We start from the raw sequence: 14667 nt of genomic DNA on the forward strand, positions 1-14667 counted from the left end.
AGAGCCCTGGCCAAAAGTAGTGCACTACATAGGCAATAGGGTGACATTAGGGGCTCAGACACGTACTTGATTGATGGCTCTGTTTGGCACATGGCCTGTACTCTCTCGACCATATCCTGTTAGCAGGCATCCGGGAGTGACAACTTCCAACCCCTCACTGAGCCAAACTGAGTTGTATTGTTTCACTTTACAATTTCAACTAAAAAAGAGACCGAAGTGAAATGGACCAATCCGGTTTCAAATCAGTATACCTACAGGACCGACTAATTAATATCTACAAATGTAAGGGAATGTTGATGAGTATCTTCTGTGTGAACCTCAGTTGTGTATATCATTTTAACATGTGCTCCAGTTCTCTAAAGACGACAGTCAGTTAATGAGATACTAAGTCTGTTTACAATTGTTTAAAACAGTTTAGATAAAATAGACGTTTTGTGGTCAAATGTGGTGTTTTTGAGGATCTGGGAACCTCTCCACTCCATTAATTTGGTTTATTTAGGGGATATATAAAGCAGAGATTTCTATAAACCCACACATTAGAAAGGACTGATGTCCCCCTAGTGGCATGGCTTTGTGATTACAAAATGGCAACTAGGTCGGACGGAATACAGTCTCAAATTGAGTTCACTGTAGACAATTATTGTTCATAAAAATACAATTCCTTTTACTAATGAAGCATACTTTCTTATTGCAGCATATGGGCTGCCTTTGGTGTCAAATGGCTGGCCATACATTCTCCTGAATCTATTGTGAACTGTTCTAGTTTTCTGTCTTTGCAGATTTTTGATTGTGCTGGGATGTTTGATATTGGCCATACTAACAACTTTCAAAGAACACGAAAAGGCCTCCGGCCATTGGCTTGTTATATTGGTAAGTTTGAAGATTTATCTTGTAAATAAATGCACAAAAGTCCAATATTGAATTACATGCATCATAAATACAACACATTTTAATATTGGGTCCAATTGCAATAATATGTACTAATTAATTTAATGCATAATAATGCATAATAATTCATAATGATAGCAACATTTAATTTGATGTTACTGAAGGTATTCTATTTGCCTTGTTTGACTTTCTCAGGAAACATCCACCATATTTGTCTTCGGAACAGAGTTTGGGTTGAGAATATGGTCGGCAGGCTGTTGCTCCAGATACAAAGGATGGAGGGGGCGGCTCAAATTTGCCCGCAAGCCATTATGTATTTTAGGTAATTGAGGAAGTACAGAATACTTTTGGTTTTACCAGTACACAGCCATATTAAGAGCGCAGCAGTCTCTTCATCAAAAGAAACAGATTTAGCATGTCTTTCATTTTTAGTCCTTGATTATTTGCAGTGCACGTAATTATAATTACCATTTACTACTATTATTTATTATTCATTATTAGTCAGGGCCATATCTGAAAATGTTAAGTACAAAATGCATATACACTCAATGGAATTTAAAATGCTGTTACAAAATCCCTTAAGGCCTGCATAGACTGTACAATTTTAGCCGTTTTATGCTACGATTTTGCCGTCCCAGACAAAAATGTCCTCGTGGGCAAATTCTTCGGTCGTAAACGATTGTCGGATATCTTGGCTTGTTCAGTGTGACAGGGTTTAGGTTTGCCAATGAAGCACCACTACGTGCAGTTGTAGGCTCCGACAAAGTTCTGTCAGTGTCAGAAATATTGAGCCATTATCATGTAGTGTGGCTGGTGTTACGATTCGATCCCTGTGACTGACCTGTTGGAACATGGGTGGCACTGAGTATGCACAGTCAGATGAATATAATAGTTTGATTTAAACGTTAACATGCTTTGCAAAAATAACAATTTCCCTAATAATCTTGTTTACATGACACATCTGAAATCATGCTACCTGATGGGATTTTGATACGTGCACAAAATTGCCAATCAAAATAAATGTTCTACCACAGTGAATAAGCCAAGTTGGGACATATAAAGTTTGGTTTTGAAAACTTTTTCTAAGATGCATGCTTTCAGTTTTGACGAACTCACTTTACTCGCATATACTGTAAGATTAGAGGGAGGGACATACGCAGATCAAATACACTGCTGAAGTTGACAAGCAAATTGTACAATCTGGCCAGGTTGATATCAAGATTTTTATTTGGTCAAATCGCACAGTGTGACATGTCATAAGCGTAAAAGACTGAACCTGACGTACAGTGTAGTAAGCCCTTTAGCTAATTACTAAAATATACTAGTACACAGCCATGTCTTTAAATAGTAAATACAGATATTCCCTATCAAATAAGGACTAACCCAGAGCAACCTGTTGGCACTACATCCAGAGTTGTGTTCATTAGGCACCAAAAGGAAGAAAAATGGACTGGAACAGGGACTACCTGGCTGGGACTACCTGGACTTGTCCAATAACAAATGCTCAAATGCAAAAGGTTTTACAACATTTTCTGCTGTTGCGTGCCCTAATGAACATGACCCATGATTTTTCAAAACACAATCATCCACTCACACAGCATTCTTTATATCTATGTGATATTGTAGACTTATCAGCTAAATATACATCTATGGGCTGTTTTCCCTAATGAACCCTACTGAATACGACCCAGAACTTTTCAGAACACAATCATCCTCTCACACAGAATTCTTTATATCTGGTTGATCTGGTTGATATTGTAGACTTATGAGTTTAATGTATAACTATAGGCTGGTTTCCCAGACACAGATTAAGCCTAGTTCTAGACCAAAAATTCTCCACTAGGCTTAATCTGTGTCTGGGAAACCTTCCCTATGTTATACAAATTGACAATTGGTTTATGAATTGAATCTAATTTGGGATGTTTTGTCTTTTCATTTTCTCTCTGGTAGATATTTTTGTGCTGATTGCCTCGGTTCCGGTGGTTGCTGTGCGTAACCAAGGCAATGTGCTTGCCACGTCCCTGCGCAGTCTGCGCTTCCTGCAGATTCTGCGCATGCTCCGCATGGACCGCCGTGGAGGCACCTGGAAACTACTGGGCTCAGCCATCTATGCACACAGTAAGGTATGGTGTCCATAAACACTTACTCCATCTACGCACACAGTAAGGTATGGTGTCCATAAACACTTACTCCATCTACGCACACAGTAAGGTATGGTGTCCAAAAAACACTTACTCCATCTACTCCCACAGTAAGGTATGGTGTCCATAAACACTTACTCCATCTACTCCCACGGTAAGGTATGGTGTCCATAAACACTTACTCCATCTACTCCCACAGTAAGGCATGGTGTCCATTAACACTTACTCCATCTACTCCCACAGTAAGGTATGGTGTCCATTAACACTTACTCCATCTACTCCCACAATAAGGTATGGTGTCCATTACCACTTACTCCATCTACTCCCACAGTAAGGCATGGTGTCCATTAACACTTACTCCATCTACTCCCACAGTCAGGTATGGTGTCCATTACCACTTACTCCATCTACTCCCACAGTAAGGTATGGTGTCCATTAACACTTACTCCATCTACTCCCACAATAAGGTATGGTGTCCATAAACACTTACTCCATTACTCACACAGTAAGGTATGGTGTCCATAAACACTTACTCCATCTACTCCCACAGTAAGGTATGGTGTCCATTAACACTTACTCCATTACTCACACAGCAAGGTATGGTGTCCATAAACACTTACTCCATTACTCCCACATTAAGGTATGGTGTCCATAAACACTTACTCCATCTACTCCCACAGTAAGGTATGGTGTCCATGAACACTTACTCCATCTACTCCCACAGTAAGGTATGGTGTCCATTAACACTTACTCCATCTACTCCCACAGTAAGGTATGGTGTCCATTAACACTTACTCCATCTACTCCCACAGTAAGGTATGGTGTCCAAAACACTTACTCCATCTACTCCCACGGTAAGGTATGGTGTCCATAAACGCTTACTCCATCTACGCACACAGTAAGGTATGATGCCCATAACACTTACTCCATCTACTCCCACAGTAAGGTATGGTGTCCATAAACACTTACTCCATCTACTCCCACAGTAAGGTATGGTGTCCATAAACACTTACTCCATCTACTCCCACAGTAAGGTATGGTGTCCATAAACACTTACTCCATCTACTCCCACGGTAAGGTATGGTGTCCATAAACACTTACTCCATTACTCCCACAGTAAGGTATGGTGTCCATAAACACTTACTCCATTACTCCCACAGTAAGGTATGGTGTCCATAAACACTTACTTCATCTACTCCCACAGTAAGGTATGGTGTCCATTACCACTTACTCCATCTACTCCCACAGTAAGGTATTGTGTCCATTAACACTTACTTAATCTACTCCCACAGTAAGGTATGGTGTCCATAAACACTTACTCCATCTACTCCCACAGTAAGGTATGGTGTCCATAAACACTTACTCCATCTACTCCCAGAGTAAGGTATGGTGTCCATAATCACTTACTCCATCTACACACGTAGTAAGGTATGGTGTCCATAAACACTTACTCCATCTACTCCCACAGTAAGGTATGGTGTCCATAAACACTTACTCCATCTACTCCCACAGTAAGGTATGGTGACCATTAACACTTACTCCATTACCCCCACAGTAAGGTATGGTGTCCATAAACACTTACTTCATCTACTCCCACAGTAAGGTATGGTGTCCATTACCACTTACTCCATCTACTCCCACAGTAAGGTATTGTGTCCATTAACACTTACTCCATCTACTCCCACAGTAAGGTATGGTGTCCATAAACACTTACTCCATCTACTCCCAGAGTAAGGTATGGTGTCCATAATCACTTACTCCATCTACACACGTAGTAAGGTATGGTGTCCATAAACACTTACTCCATCTACTCCCACAGTAAGGTATGGTGTCCATTAATACTTACTCCATTACTCACACAGAAAGGTATGGTGTCCATTAACACTTACTCCATTACTCCCACAGTAAGGTATGGTGTCCACAAACACTTACCCCATCTACTCCCACAGTAGGTTATGGTGTCCATAAACACTTACTCCATCTCCTCCCACAGAGCAGGGTTTCCTTTAGGACAATGTGGCACCGGATATTTGACAGGCAGCGTTTTAATTTACCCAGTAGCTCTCCAGTACCGGATTTGGAGATGTAATTGATAGTGTCCTCATTTAACTCCATCTATGTAAGTCATGGAGTCCTCATAATTCCATCAGAGAAAGTGCCCTGATACAACTCCATCTACAGTGCCTTCAGAAAATATTCACACACCTATTGACTTTTTCCACTATTTGTTAGGGTACAGCCTTAATTCTAAAGTTGATTCAATACCCCATAATGACAAAGCAAAACTGTTTTTTTTAATGTCTGCTAATTTATTACTAATAAAAAATATGAAATATTACATTTACATAAGTATTCAGACCCTTTACCTAGGACTTTGTTGAATCACCTTTGGCGATTGCAGCCTCAACGCTACAAGCTTGGCACACCTGTATTTGTGGATTTTCTCCCATTCTTCTCTGCAGATCCTCTCATGCTCTGTCAGGTTGGATGGGGAGCGTCACTGCGCGGCTATTTTCAGGTCTCTCCAGAGATGTTTGATCAGGTTTAAGTCCGGGCTCTGGCCTTGCCACTCAAGGACATTCAGAGACTTGTCCCGAAGGTCCTGCTTTGTCTTGGCTGTGTGCTTAGGGTTGTTGTCCTGTTGGAAAGTGAACCTTCACCTCGGTCTGAGGTCCTGAGCGCTCTGGAGCAGGCTTTCATCAAGGATATCTCTGTACTTTGCTCCGTTCACCTTTCCCTCGACCCTGACTAGTCTCCCAGTCCCTGCTGCTGAAAAACATCCCCACAGCATGATTCTGCCACCAGCATGCTTCACCGTAGGGATGGTGCCAGGTTTCCTCCAGACGTGACGCTTGGCGTTCAGGCCAAAGAGTACAATCTTGCTTTCATCAGACTAGAGAATCTTGTTTCTCATGGTCTGAGAATCTTTAGGTGACTTTTGGCTAAGCGGGCTGTCAAGTGCCTTTTACTGAGCAGAGGCTTCCGTCTGACCACACTAACATAAAGGCCTGATTGTTGGATTGCTGCAGAGATGGGAGAACCTTCCAGAAGGACAACCATCTCCACAAAGTAACTCTAGAGCTCTGTCAGAATGACCATCGGTTTCTTGGTCACCTCCCTGACCAAGGCCCTTCTCCCCTGATTGCTAAGTTTGGCCAGGTGACCAGTTCTAGGAAGACTCTGGTGGTTCCAAACTTCTTCTATTTAAGAATGATGGAGGCCACTGTGTTCTTGGGGACCTTCAATGCTGCAGAAATATTTTGGTACCCTTCCCCAGATCTGTGCCTCGACACAATCCTGTCTCGGAGCTCTACGGACAATTCCTCCGACCTCATGGCTTGGTTTTTGCTCTGACATGGAACCTTATATAGATAGGTGTGTGACTTTCCAAATCATGTCCAATCAATTGAATTTACCACAGGTGGACTCCAATCAAGTTGTAGAAACATCTCAATGGAAACAGGATGCACCTGAGCTAAATTTTTTCGAGTCTCTTAGCAAAGAATACTTATCTAAATAAGTATATTCGGTTTTAGGTTTTTTATTTTAATACATTTGCAATAATGTCAACCTAATTTTGCTTTGTCTTCATGGGGTATTGTGTGTAGATTGCTAAGGATTATTTGGGGGGGTTACTACATGATTCCATATGTGTTATTTCATATTTTTGATGTCTTCACTATTATTCTACAATGTAGAAAATAGTAAAAATAAAGAAAAACCCTTGAATGAGTAGGTGTGTCCAAACTTTTGACTGGTATTGTATTTCAATCTGTAAAGTTCAGAGTGCTTCACGTCCCTAAATACACATCAGAACCCTTACTGTATGTTTCTGTGTGACTGGCTTTTAGGAGCTGATCACCGCTTGGTACATTGGCTTCCTGTCCCTCATTCTGGCCTCCTTCCTGGTGTACCTGGTGGAGAAGGATGATGTCACCATGGAGGTGTCGGATACTGATAGCCCCACCATTAAGCCCGAACCCCAGGACTTTGACACGTATGCCGACGCTCTGTGGTGGGGCCTGGTATGTATTTGTAGAAAGGCCCGTAGTTGGTACCAGCCCAGGTCTTCGTTTTAAAAGAGACTCTGGTGGGGCCTGGTATGTATTTATAGAAAAACCTGTAGTTGGTACCTTCCCAGGTCTTTGTTTTAAAAGAGAATCTCAGCCAACTGGTATATTCCCAGTTTGCACAAAAAGTTCTAAGAACCATATGTTTCCTAGAGAGCGCGTTTGCCCTATGTTTAGTAATGCGCGGGTTGACTCATAACCCGCAGTCCCCGCGGATAACCGCGTGGCGGGCGGGTTTAGGATCATGAAATATTGTGTGGATGAAGGGCAGGTGGGATAAAGATAAAAAAAATACCTTGAAAAAAATCTATAAATGTTTCATTTTTATGTAAATTATATATACAGTATAGTCTACATTTACGTTTTTCTTTCATTATTTTAAACTGCCTGGCATTAGTGCGTAAGCCTAAGTTTTAGGGCCTAACTGTACGCGTGCCAAAAAGGCCTACACGCCAATCGCCGAATGCTTTTGGGAACGGCATTAAAAAGTTAACGTTATTCACAGAGGCGAAAAGGACAATGTCGGAATTGAAAAGCTGTGAAATGGAGAGTTGAAAATTAAGGAAAGAGAGGGTCAGAAAATACATTTTTGGTAAAGATTTGGTGAAATGGTAAAAGAGGATGATAGGCAGTGCCAGCTATATTGTGTGTGATGATTGTGAGGTGCTATACAAATTCCACAGTCACAAGACGGGGACTTCAAAAAGGCGTATGGCACATCAAGGGAACTGTAAACTGCTGTTCAGATGAGTTAAATAGAATCTGAAATCTGGACACTGACTGTAGGTCTATAACAGCTCACATAGCCTTAATATTAACTCCTGCAGAATTAAGCATTTCTTACAGTAAAATGATACACCAAATGTACATTTTGACATGGGCACAGGAGTGGAGAAATACAGTGCCTTGCGAAAGTATTCAGCCCCCTTGAACTTTGCGACCTTTTGCCACATTTCAGGCTTCAAACATAAAGATATAAAACTGTATTTTTTTGTGAAGAATCAACAACAAGTGGGACACAATCATGAAGTGGAACGACATTTATTGGATATTTCAAACTTTTTTAACAAATCAAATACTGAAAAATTGGGCGTGCAAAATTATTCAGCCCCTTTACTTTCAGTGCAGCAAACTCTCTCCAGAAGTTCAGTGAGGATCTCTGAATGATCCAATGTTGACCTAAATGACTAATGATGATAAATACAATCCACCTGTGTGTAATCAAGTCTCCGTATAAATGCACCTGCACTGTGATAGTCTCAGAGGTCCGTTAAAAGCACAGAGAGCATCATGAAGAACAAGGAACACACCAGGCAGGTCCGAGATACTGTTGTGAAGAAGTTTAAAGCCGGATTTGGATACAAAAAGATTTCCCAAGCTTTAAACATCCCAAGGAGCACTGTGCAAGCGATAATATTGAAATGGAAGGAGTATCAGACCACTGCAAATCTACCAAGACCTGGCCGTCCCTCTAAACTTTCAGCTCATACAAGGAGAAGACTGATCAGAGATGCAGCCAAGAGGCCCATGATCAATCTGGATGAACTGCAGAGATCTACAGCTGAGGTGGGAGACTCTGTCCATAGGACAACAATCAGTCGTATATTGCACAAATCTGGCCTTTATGGAAGAGTGGCAAGAAGAAAGCCATTTCTTAAAGATATCCATAAAAAGTGTTGTTTAAAGTTTGCCTCAAGCCACCTGGGAGACACACCAAACATGTGGAAGAAGGTGCTCTGGTCAGATGAAACCAAAATTGAACTTTTTGGCAACAATGCAAAACGTTATGTTTGGCGTAAAAGCAACACAGCTGAACACACCATCCCCACTGTCAAACATGGTGGTGGCAGCATCATGGTTTGGGCCTGCTTTTCTTCAGCAGGGACAGGGAAGATGGTTAAAATTGATGGGAAGATGGATGGAGCCAATTCTGGAAGAAAACCTGATGGAGTCTGCAAAAGACCTGAGACTGGGACGGAGATTTGTCTTCCAACAAGACAATGATCCAAAACATAAAGCAAAATCTACAATGGAATGGTTCAAAAATAAACATATCCAGGTGTTAGAATGGCCAAGTCAAAGTCCAGACCTGAATCCAATTGAGAATCTGTGGAAAGAACTGAAAACTGCTGTTCACAAATGCTCTCCATCCAACCTCACTGAGCTCGAGCTGTTTTGCAAGGAGGAATGGGAAAAAAATTCAGTCTCTCGATGTGCAAAACTGATAGAGACATACCCCAAGCGACTTACAGCTGTAATCGCAGCAAAAGGTGACGCTACAAAGTATTAACTTAAGGGTGCTGAATAATTTTGCACGCCCAATTTTTCAGTTTTTGATTTGTTAAAAAAGTTTGAAATATTCAATAAATGTCGTTCCACTTCATGATTGTGTCCCACTTGTTGTTGATTCTTCACAAAAAAATACAGTTTTATATCTTTGTTTGAAGCCTGAAATGTGGCAAAAGGTCGCAAAGTTGAAGGGGGCCGAATACTTTCGCAAGGCACTGTATGATGTATTTCTTTCTGCATCTTGAGAGAATGTGGGGGGCAGGACCAAGTTTGGGAAACGGTGTGTACAAAACATTAGGAACACATTCCTAATATTGACCCCTTTTGACCTCAGAACAGCCTTACACATGGATGCTAGCCCATGTTGACTCCAATGCTTCCCACAGTTGTCAAATTGGCTGGATGTCCTTTGGATGGTGGACCATTCTTGATACACAGAGGAAACTGTTGAGCGTGAAAAACCCAGCAGCCTTGCATTTCTTGATAAACTCAAACCGGTGGGTATGGTAGGTGGTCACCTACTACCATACCCTGTTCAAAGGCAATTAAATACTTTGTCTTTCCCAATCACTCTCTGATTGGCACACATACACAATCCATGTTTCAATTGTCTCAAGGCTTAAAATCCTTCTTTAACCGGTCTCGTCCCCTTCATCTACACTGATTGAAGTGGATTTACCAGGTGACATCAATCATAGTTTTCACCTGGATTTACCTGGTCAGTCTATATCATGGAATAGCAGGTGTTCCTAATGTTTTGTACACTCAGTGTATAATGACAGAAGATAAGCTGCATGTATTTAATTGTAGAGAAGTTGACTAACAAATAGTTAAAAAATTATAAGCAGAAACCTATAAACCAGGCAAAAACAAAAGTAGAGCCAAACTCAATCACTCATGCCTTAGCAATGTTTATGTAATGTTTTTTGTACACTATTGCCCATTTATCTTTAATCTCTGAGAGCTGGAAGCATCTGCAGTACATATGGATAGCTACAATACCAGCTGGCAATGTCACACTTGTCAACTTTTAACTTTGAAATCAAGATCCTACCTGCATCTTTACAAATACAGCAACATTCACATTACCATTTCTTCAGTTTCCATGGCGCCGTGTATGAAGATCATGTCTCTCTCCCCTGTACGTAGATCACATTGACCACCATTGGTTATGGGGACAAAACCCCAAAGACGTGGGCTGGGAGACTGTTAGCTGGCACTTTTGCTCTCATTGGAGTGTCCTTCTTCGCTTTGCCTGCAGTAAGTAAAATCTCTTGGATAGGGTTTAGTCCATGATTACATTATTGTGAAATGTATGAATTATCACATACTTTACACATGCATTTGTTTTGCAATTGTACATCAAGATGCAAATTCTATACCACGCCAGTGTCAATTTGCTCAAATGTTAAAATAATGATTAATTATGTACTGTATAGTAAGACCACTTATTTACCCAGTTGTCATTCTTCAAGGATTAGGTGACTGAATCATCAAAATGAAGAAGTAGTATTTTATTGATGAATAATGTCTGTTTCCTTAATGGATACATATGTATTTGATATAAAGCGTATGTTCCTTAGGCTATGTGTAAACTTGGTAAACTCAGTGGCTTCGCAAAGGCGATCAATAGTTGATTAAAGGCCCAGTGCAGTCAAAAACGTGATTTCCCGTGTATTATATATATTTTCACGCGAGTTTGGAATAATATTGTGAAAATGATAATACATTTTTGTGTAATAGCAGTTTGAAAAGACTGCATTACATTTTTGCCTGTTTTAGTGGAATGGAATTTTGGCCTGCTTGGTGACATCACCAGGCGGCTAATTAGTTAACAGACCAATAAGAAAATGAGTTTATAGGGCCTCCCGGGTGGTGCAGTGGTTAAGGGCGCTGTACTGCAGCGCCAACTGTGCCATCAGAGTCCCTGGGTTCGCGCCCAGGCTCTGTCGTAACCGGCCGCAACCGGGAGGTCCGTGGGGCGACGCACAATTGGCCTAGCGTCGCCCATTAGGGAGGGCTTGTCTCATCGCGCACCAGCGACTCCTGTGGCGGGCTGGGCGCAGTGTACGCTAACCAAGGTGGCCAGGTGCACGGTGTTTCCTCCGGCGCATTGGTGCGGCTGGCTTCCGGGTTGGATGTTAACTTCTTGATTCTACTTGAGACGCATATGTCTCAAGTAGGCACCTGGAAATGCAAATGCGCTACGCTAAATGCTAAATGTACTCGTTAAAACTCAAACCTTGATCAAAATTCACAAGCAGGGTATTGAATTAAAGCTACACTCGTTGTGAACCTAGCCAACAAGTCAGATTTTTAAAATGCTTTTCGGCGAAAGCATGAGAGGCTATTATCTGATAGCATGCACCACCTCAAAATGCCTGAATGCGACGTAAACAAAGACTCTGCTTATCCGACGCAGCACAAAACGCAGAAATAAAATATAAAACATTCATTACGAGCTTTGACGAGCTTCTTTCTTGGCACTCCTATATGCCCCATAAACATCACTATTGGGTCTTTTTTTTGTTTAAATCGGTCCATATATACCCAAAATAGCTTTCTATGGAAGCTGTGTCCTTCAGAAAAAAACATTGTTTTTAAACGCTGCGTCATTTTTTAAAATTAAAAAAGTCGACGATAAACTTTCACAAAACACTTCGAAATCCTTTTGTAATCCAACTTTAGGTATTAGTAAACGTTTATAATCTATCAAAATGATTACAGGGCGATGTATATTCAATAGCTCCGCGTCTGCAAATCAATGGCTGCCAATGTCCACATTTACAGCGTCCTGGTGGAGACTGGAAGAAACGGAAGCCAGATAGTTGGATTTTCCAACAAAAAATTAAATTGAAAATGACGACAATGGCGACATCGTGTGGAATTTGTATGAATTGCATGCAGGTCGATATTACATTTAGTCCTATTTTAACAACCCATGAAAGTGACTTATGGAAATTATTTTTAGCTTTCAGAGAGCAGTTTTTCTTGCGTTTTTCAATGAAACACACGATCTGTTATAGTCACAGCCGTGATTTAACCAGTTTTAGAAACTTCAGAGTGTTTTCTATCCACAAATACTAATCATATGCATATACTATATTCCTGGCATGAGTAGCAGGACGCTGAAAAGTTGCGCGATTTTTAACAGAATGTTCGAAAAAGGAGGGGGTAGAAGTAAGATTAAAGAAGCAGCGGCTTGGTTGGTTGTGTATCGGAGGACGCATGACTTTCAACCTTCGTCTCTCCCGAGCCCGTACGGGAGTTGTAGCGATGAGACAAGATAGTAGCTACTACAACAATTGGATACTACGAAATTGGGGAGAAAAAGGGGTAAAAATTCAAAAAAAGAAAATGAGTTTATAAACCTCTCTGCCAATAACAGCTAGTTTTCAGCTTCATTTCTTGCTTGAGAAATTGCTCTTTACTAAGAAGCAGTAAGGTACTTAATTGTTACCCATAAATAAAAATGGTTGCATTGAACCTTTGATGCTGTCTTTTCCACAATGGGAACGATAGTTAATGATGCTGCCTGTCTCCCCCCTAGGGCATCTTGGGCTCAGGCTTGGCTTTGAAGGTCCAGGAGCAGCACAGACAGAAGCACTTTGAGAAGCGTAGGCATCCAGCTGCTGGGCTTATTCAGGTGAGACTACAGTAACAGTAAAGGTGGAATGCCTCTCACAAATACAAAAATCCCTTAATGGTTATGGCATACAGTGTCTGAATGAAACTCTTTGAGAGAAAAGGGCCATTTTTTATTATGAAGGGATATATTTTACTGGCACAACCTAAATCCCTATAACTTTGATTAAGTAAAGAGACAGTATATCTCAAACTGGGGCACATTCTGAGTGTACACTTGCGGTTGCCTCCCTAGGCACATATATGATTATCCTGCCTGTATGGTTATGAATCCTGGCACCTACCAGCCCTACTCTGTATCTCTATGTCTATCTGTGCTTGGAGTTAAAAACAATTATCCAAAATAAGCCAGCAGTGTTATTAAAAATCTTAATGAAAAGTAGAGTACTAAGAGTACTTAGAGTACTAAGAAAACGTTTAATATTAACGATATCAAAACTTTCACAACGTTTAAAGAATGTTCTCAGAATGTTATTTAATCACCTATCATTTCCGTTCTCAGACCTATACATTCGTTAATTAAATGTTCACAGAACTCACCTTCAACCTAAAAACAAATGTTAACAAGACTGTCTGGAATGTTAGCTTTTGTTCTCAGAATGTATAAAAAACATTCAGTTTTACCGGTCAGGAAACTTGAGGGTTTTGTTCACAGAACCAAAAAACACCTGCTTCCACAAATTCTAAGGAACCAAATGTGCTCGCTGGGGAGACTTGAGAAAACAGGATAGATCTGGTATATCGCATTAATGGAAAAATGACAGCGGATCAAAGACTAAACCCTGTGAGGCCTCTGACATTAATTCCCACTGCATAGGAATAGTGGTGGTATTATATAGACAAAAGTACTGACTAGTGATTTCCTTAAAGGTACTGTCAAAAACGTGATTTTAATTATATTTCCACACTACGAGGTCAAAAGAACTCTGAAATTGTGAAAACTATGATAATACCCTCTTTGTGTAAGAGCTGTTTGTTTGTAAAAAAAAAAGTGTAATCTGATCTGATTATCCTGACCAATGGCCAATCTTTTATTTGAATACCCATTCAAAAAGGAGGATGCATAAAGGCGTCCGCATGCTTCCCGTCTAAAACAGTTCAGAACAGTTTGTGCATATATCATGACGACATTTTGTGACGTTTTGGTCTTCGGCAAGGTTTTCTTGTCCCATCACGTTCTAGCAACTCCTTTTGGCGGGCCAGGTGCCTGCAAGCTGACTCCGGTCGCTAGTTGGACTGTGTTTCGTCCGACACATTGGTGTGGCTGGCTTCCGGGTTAAGGGAGCAGAGTATCAAGAAGCAGTGCGACTTGGCAGGGTTGTGTTTCGGATGGCGCATGGCTCTCTACCGTTGCCTCTCCCGAGTCCGTAGGGGAGTTGCAGCGATGGGACAAGAGTGTAACTACCAATTGGCTATCATAAAATTGGGGAGAAAAAGGGGTAAAAAGTACAATTAAAAATACATGACTAGAGAGACTCAACAAATACAGCATAGAGCTATCAAATGTTATTTGTCACATGCGCCGAATACAACAAGAGCAGACGTTTACCGTGAAATGCTTACTTACAAGCCCTTACCCAACAGTGCAGTTCAAGAATAAGAGTAGACTTAAATAAAGTAGACTTAAATAAAAG

The 14667-nt window shown here is 40.9% G+C and overlaps 1 protein-coding gene across 1 annotated transcript in view; it reads left to right on the forward strand.

The window, feature by feature from the left end:
• LOC139386870 (potassium voltage-gated channel, KQT-like subfamily, member 3) overlaps positions 1 to 14667 on the forward strand; it is a 133487-nt gene that overhangs the window by 93319 nt on the left and 25501 nt on the right. The window contains exons 3-8 of the mRNA XM_071132730.1: positions 780 to 870; positions 1084 to 1210; positions 2839 to 3011; positions 6881 to 7054; positions 10538 to 10648; positions 12939 to 13034. Of these exons, the coding sequence (XP_070988831.1) occupies positions 780 to 870; positions 1084 to 1210; positions 2839 to 3011; positions 6881 to 7054; positions 10538 to 10648; positions 12939 to 13034 (772 nt within the window). The remainder of the gene's footprint in view (positions 1 to 779; positions 871 to 1083; positions 1211 to 2838; positions 3012 to 6880; positions 7055 to 10537; positions 10649 to 12938; positions 13035 to 14667) is intronic.

This window comes from Oncorhynchus clarkii, chromosome 28 (genome assembly GCF_045791955.1).
Source record: "Oncorhynchus clarkii lewisi isolate Uvic-CL-2024 chromosome 28, UVic_Ocla_1.0, whole genome shotgun sequence".
NCBI classification, from domain to species: Eukaryota; Metazoa; Chordata; class Actinopteri; order Salmoniformes; family Salmonidae; genus Oncorhynchus; species Oncorhynchus clarkii.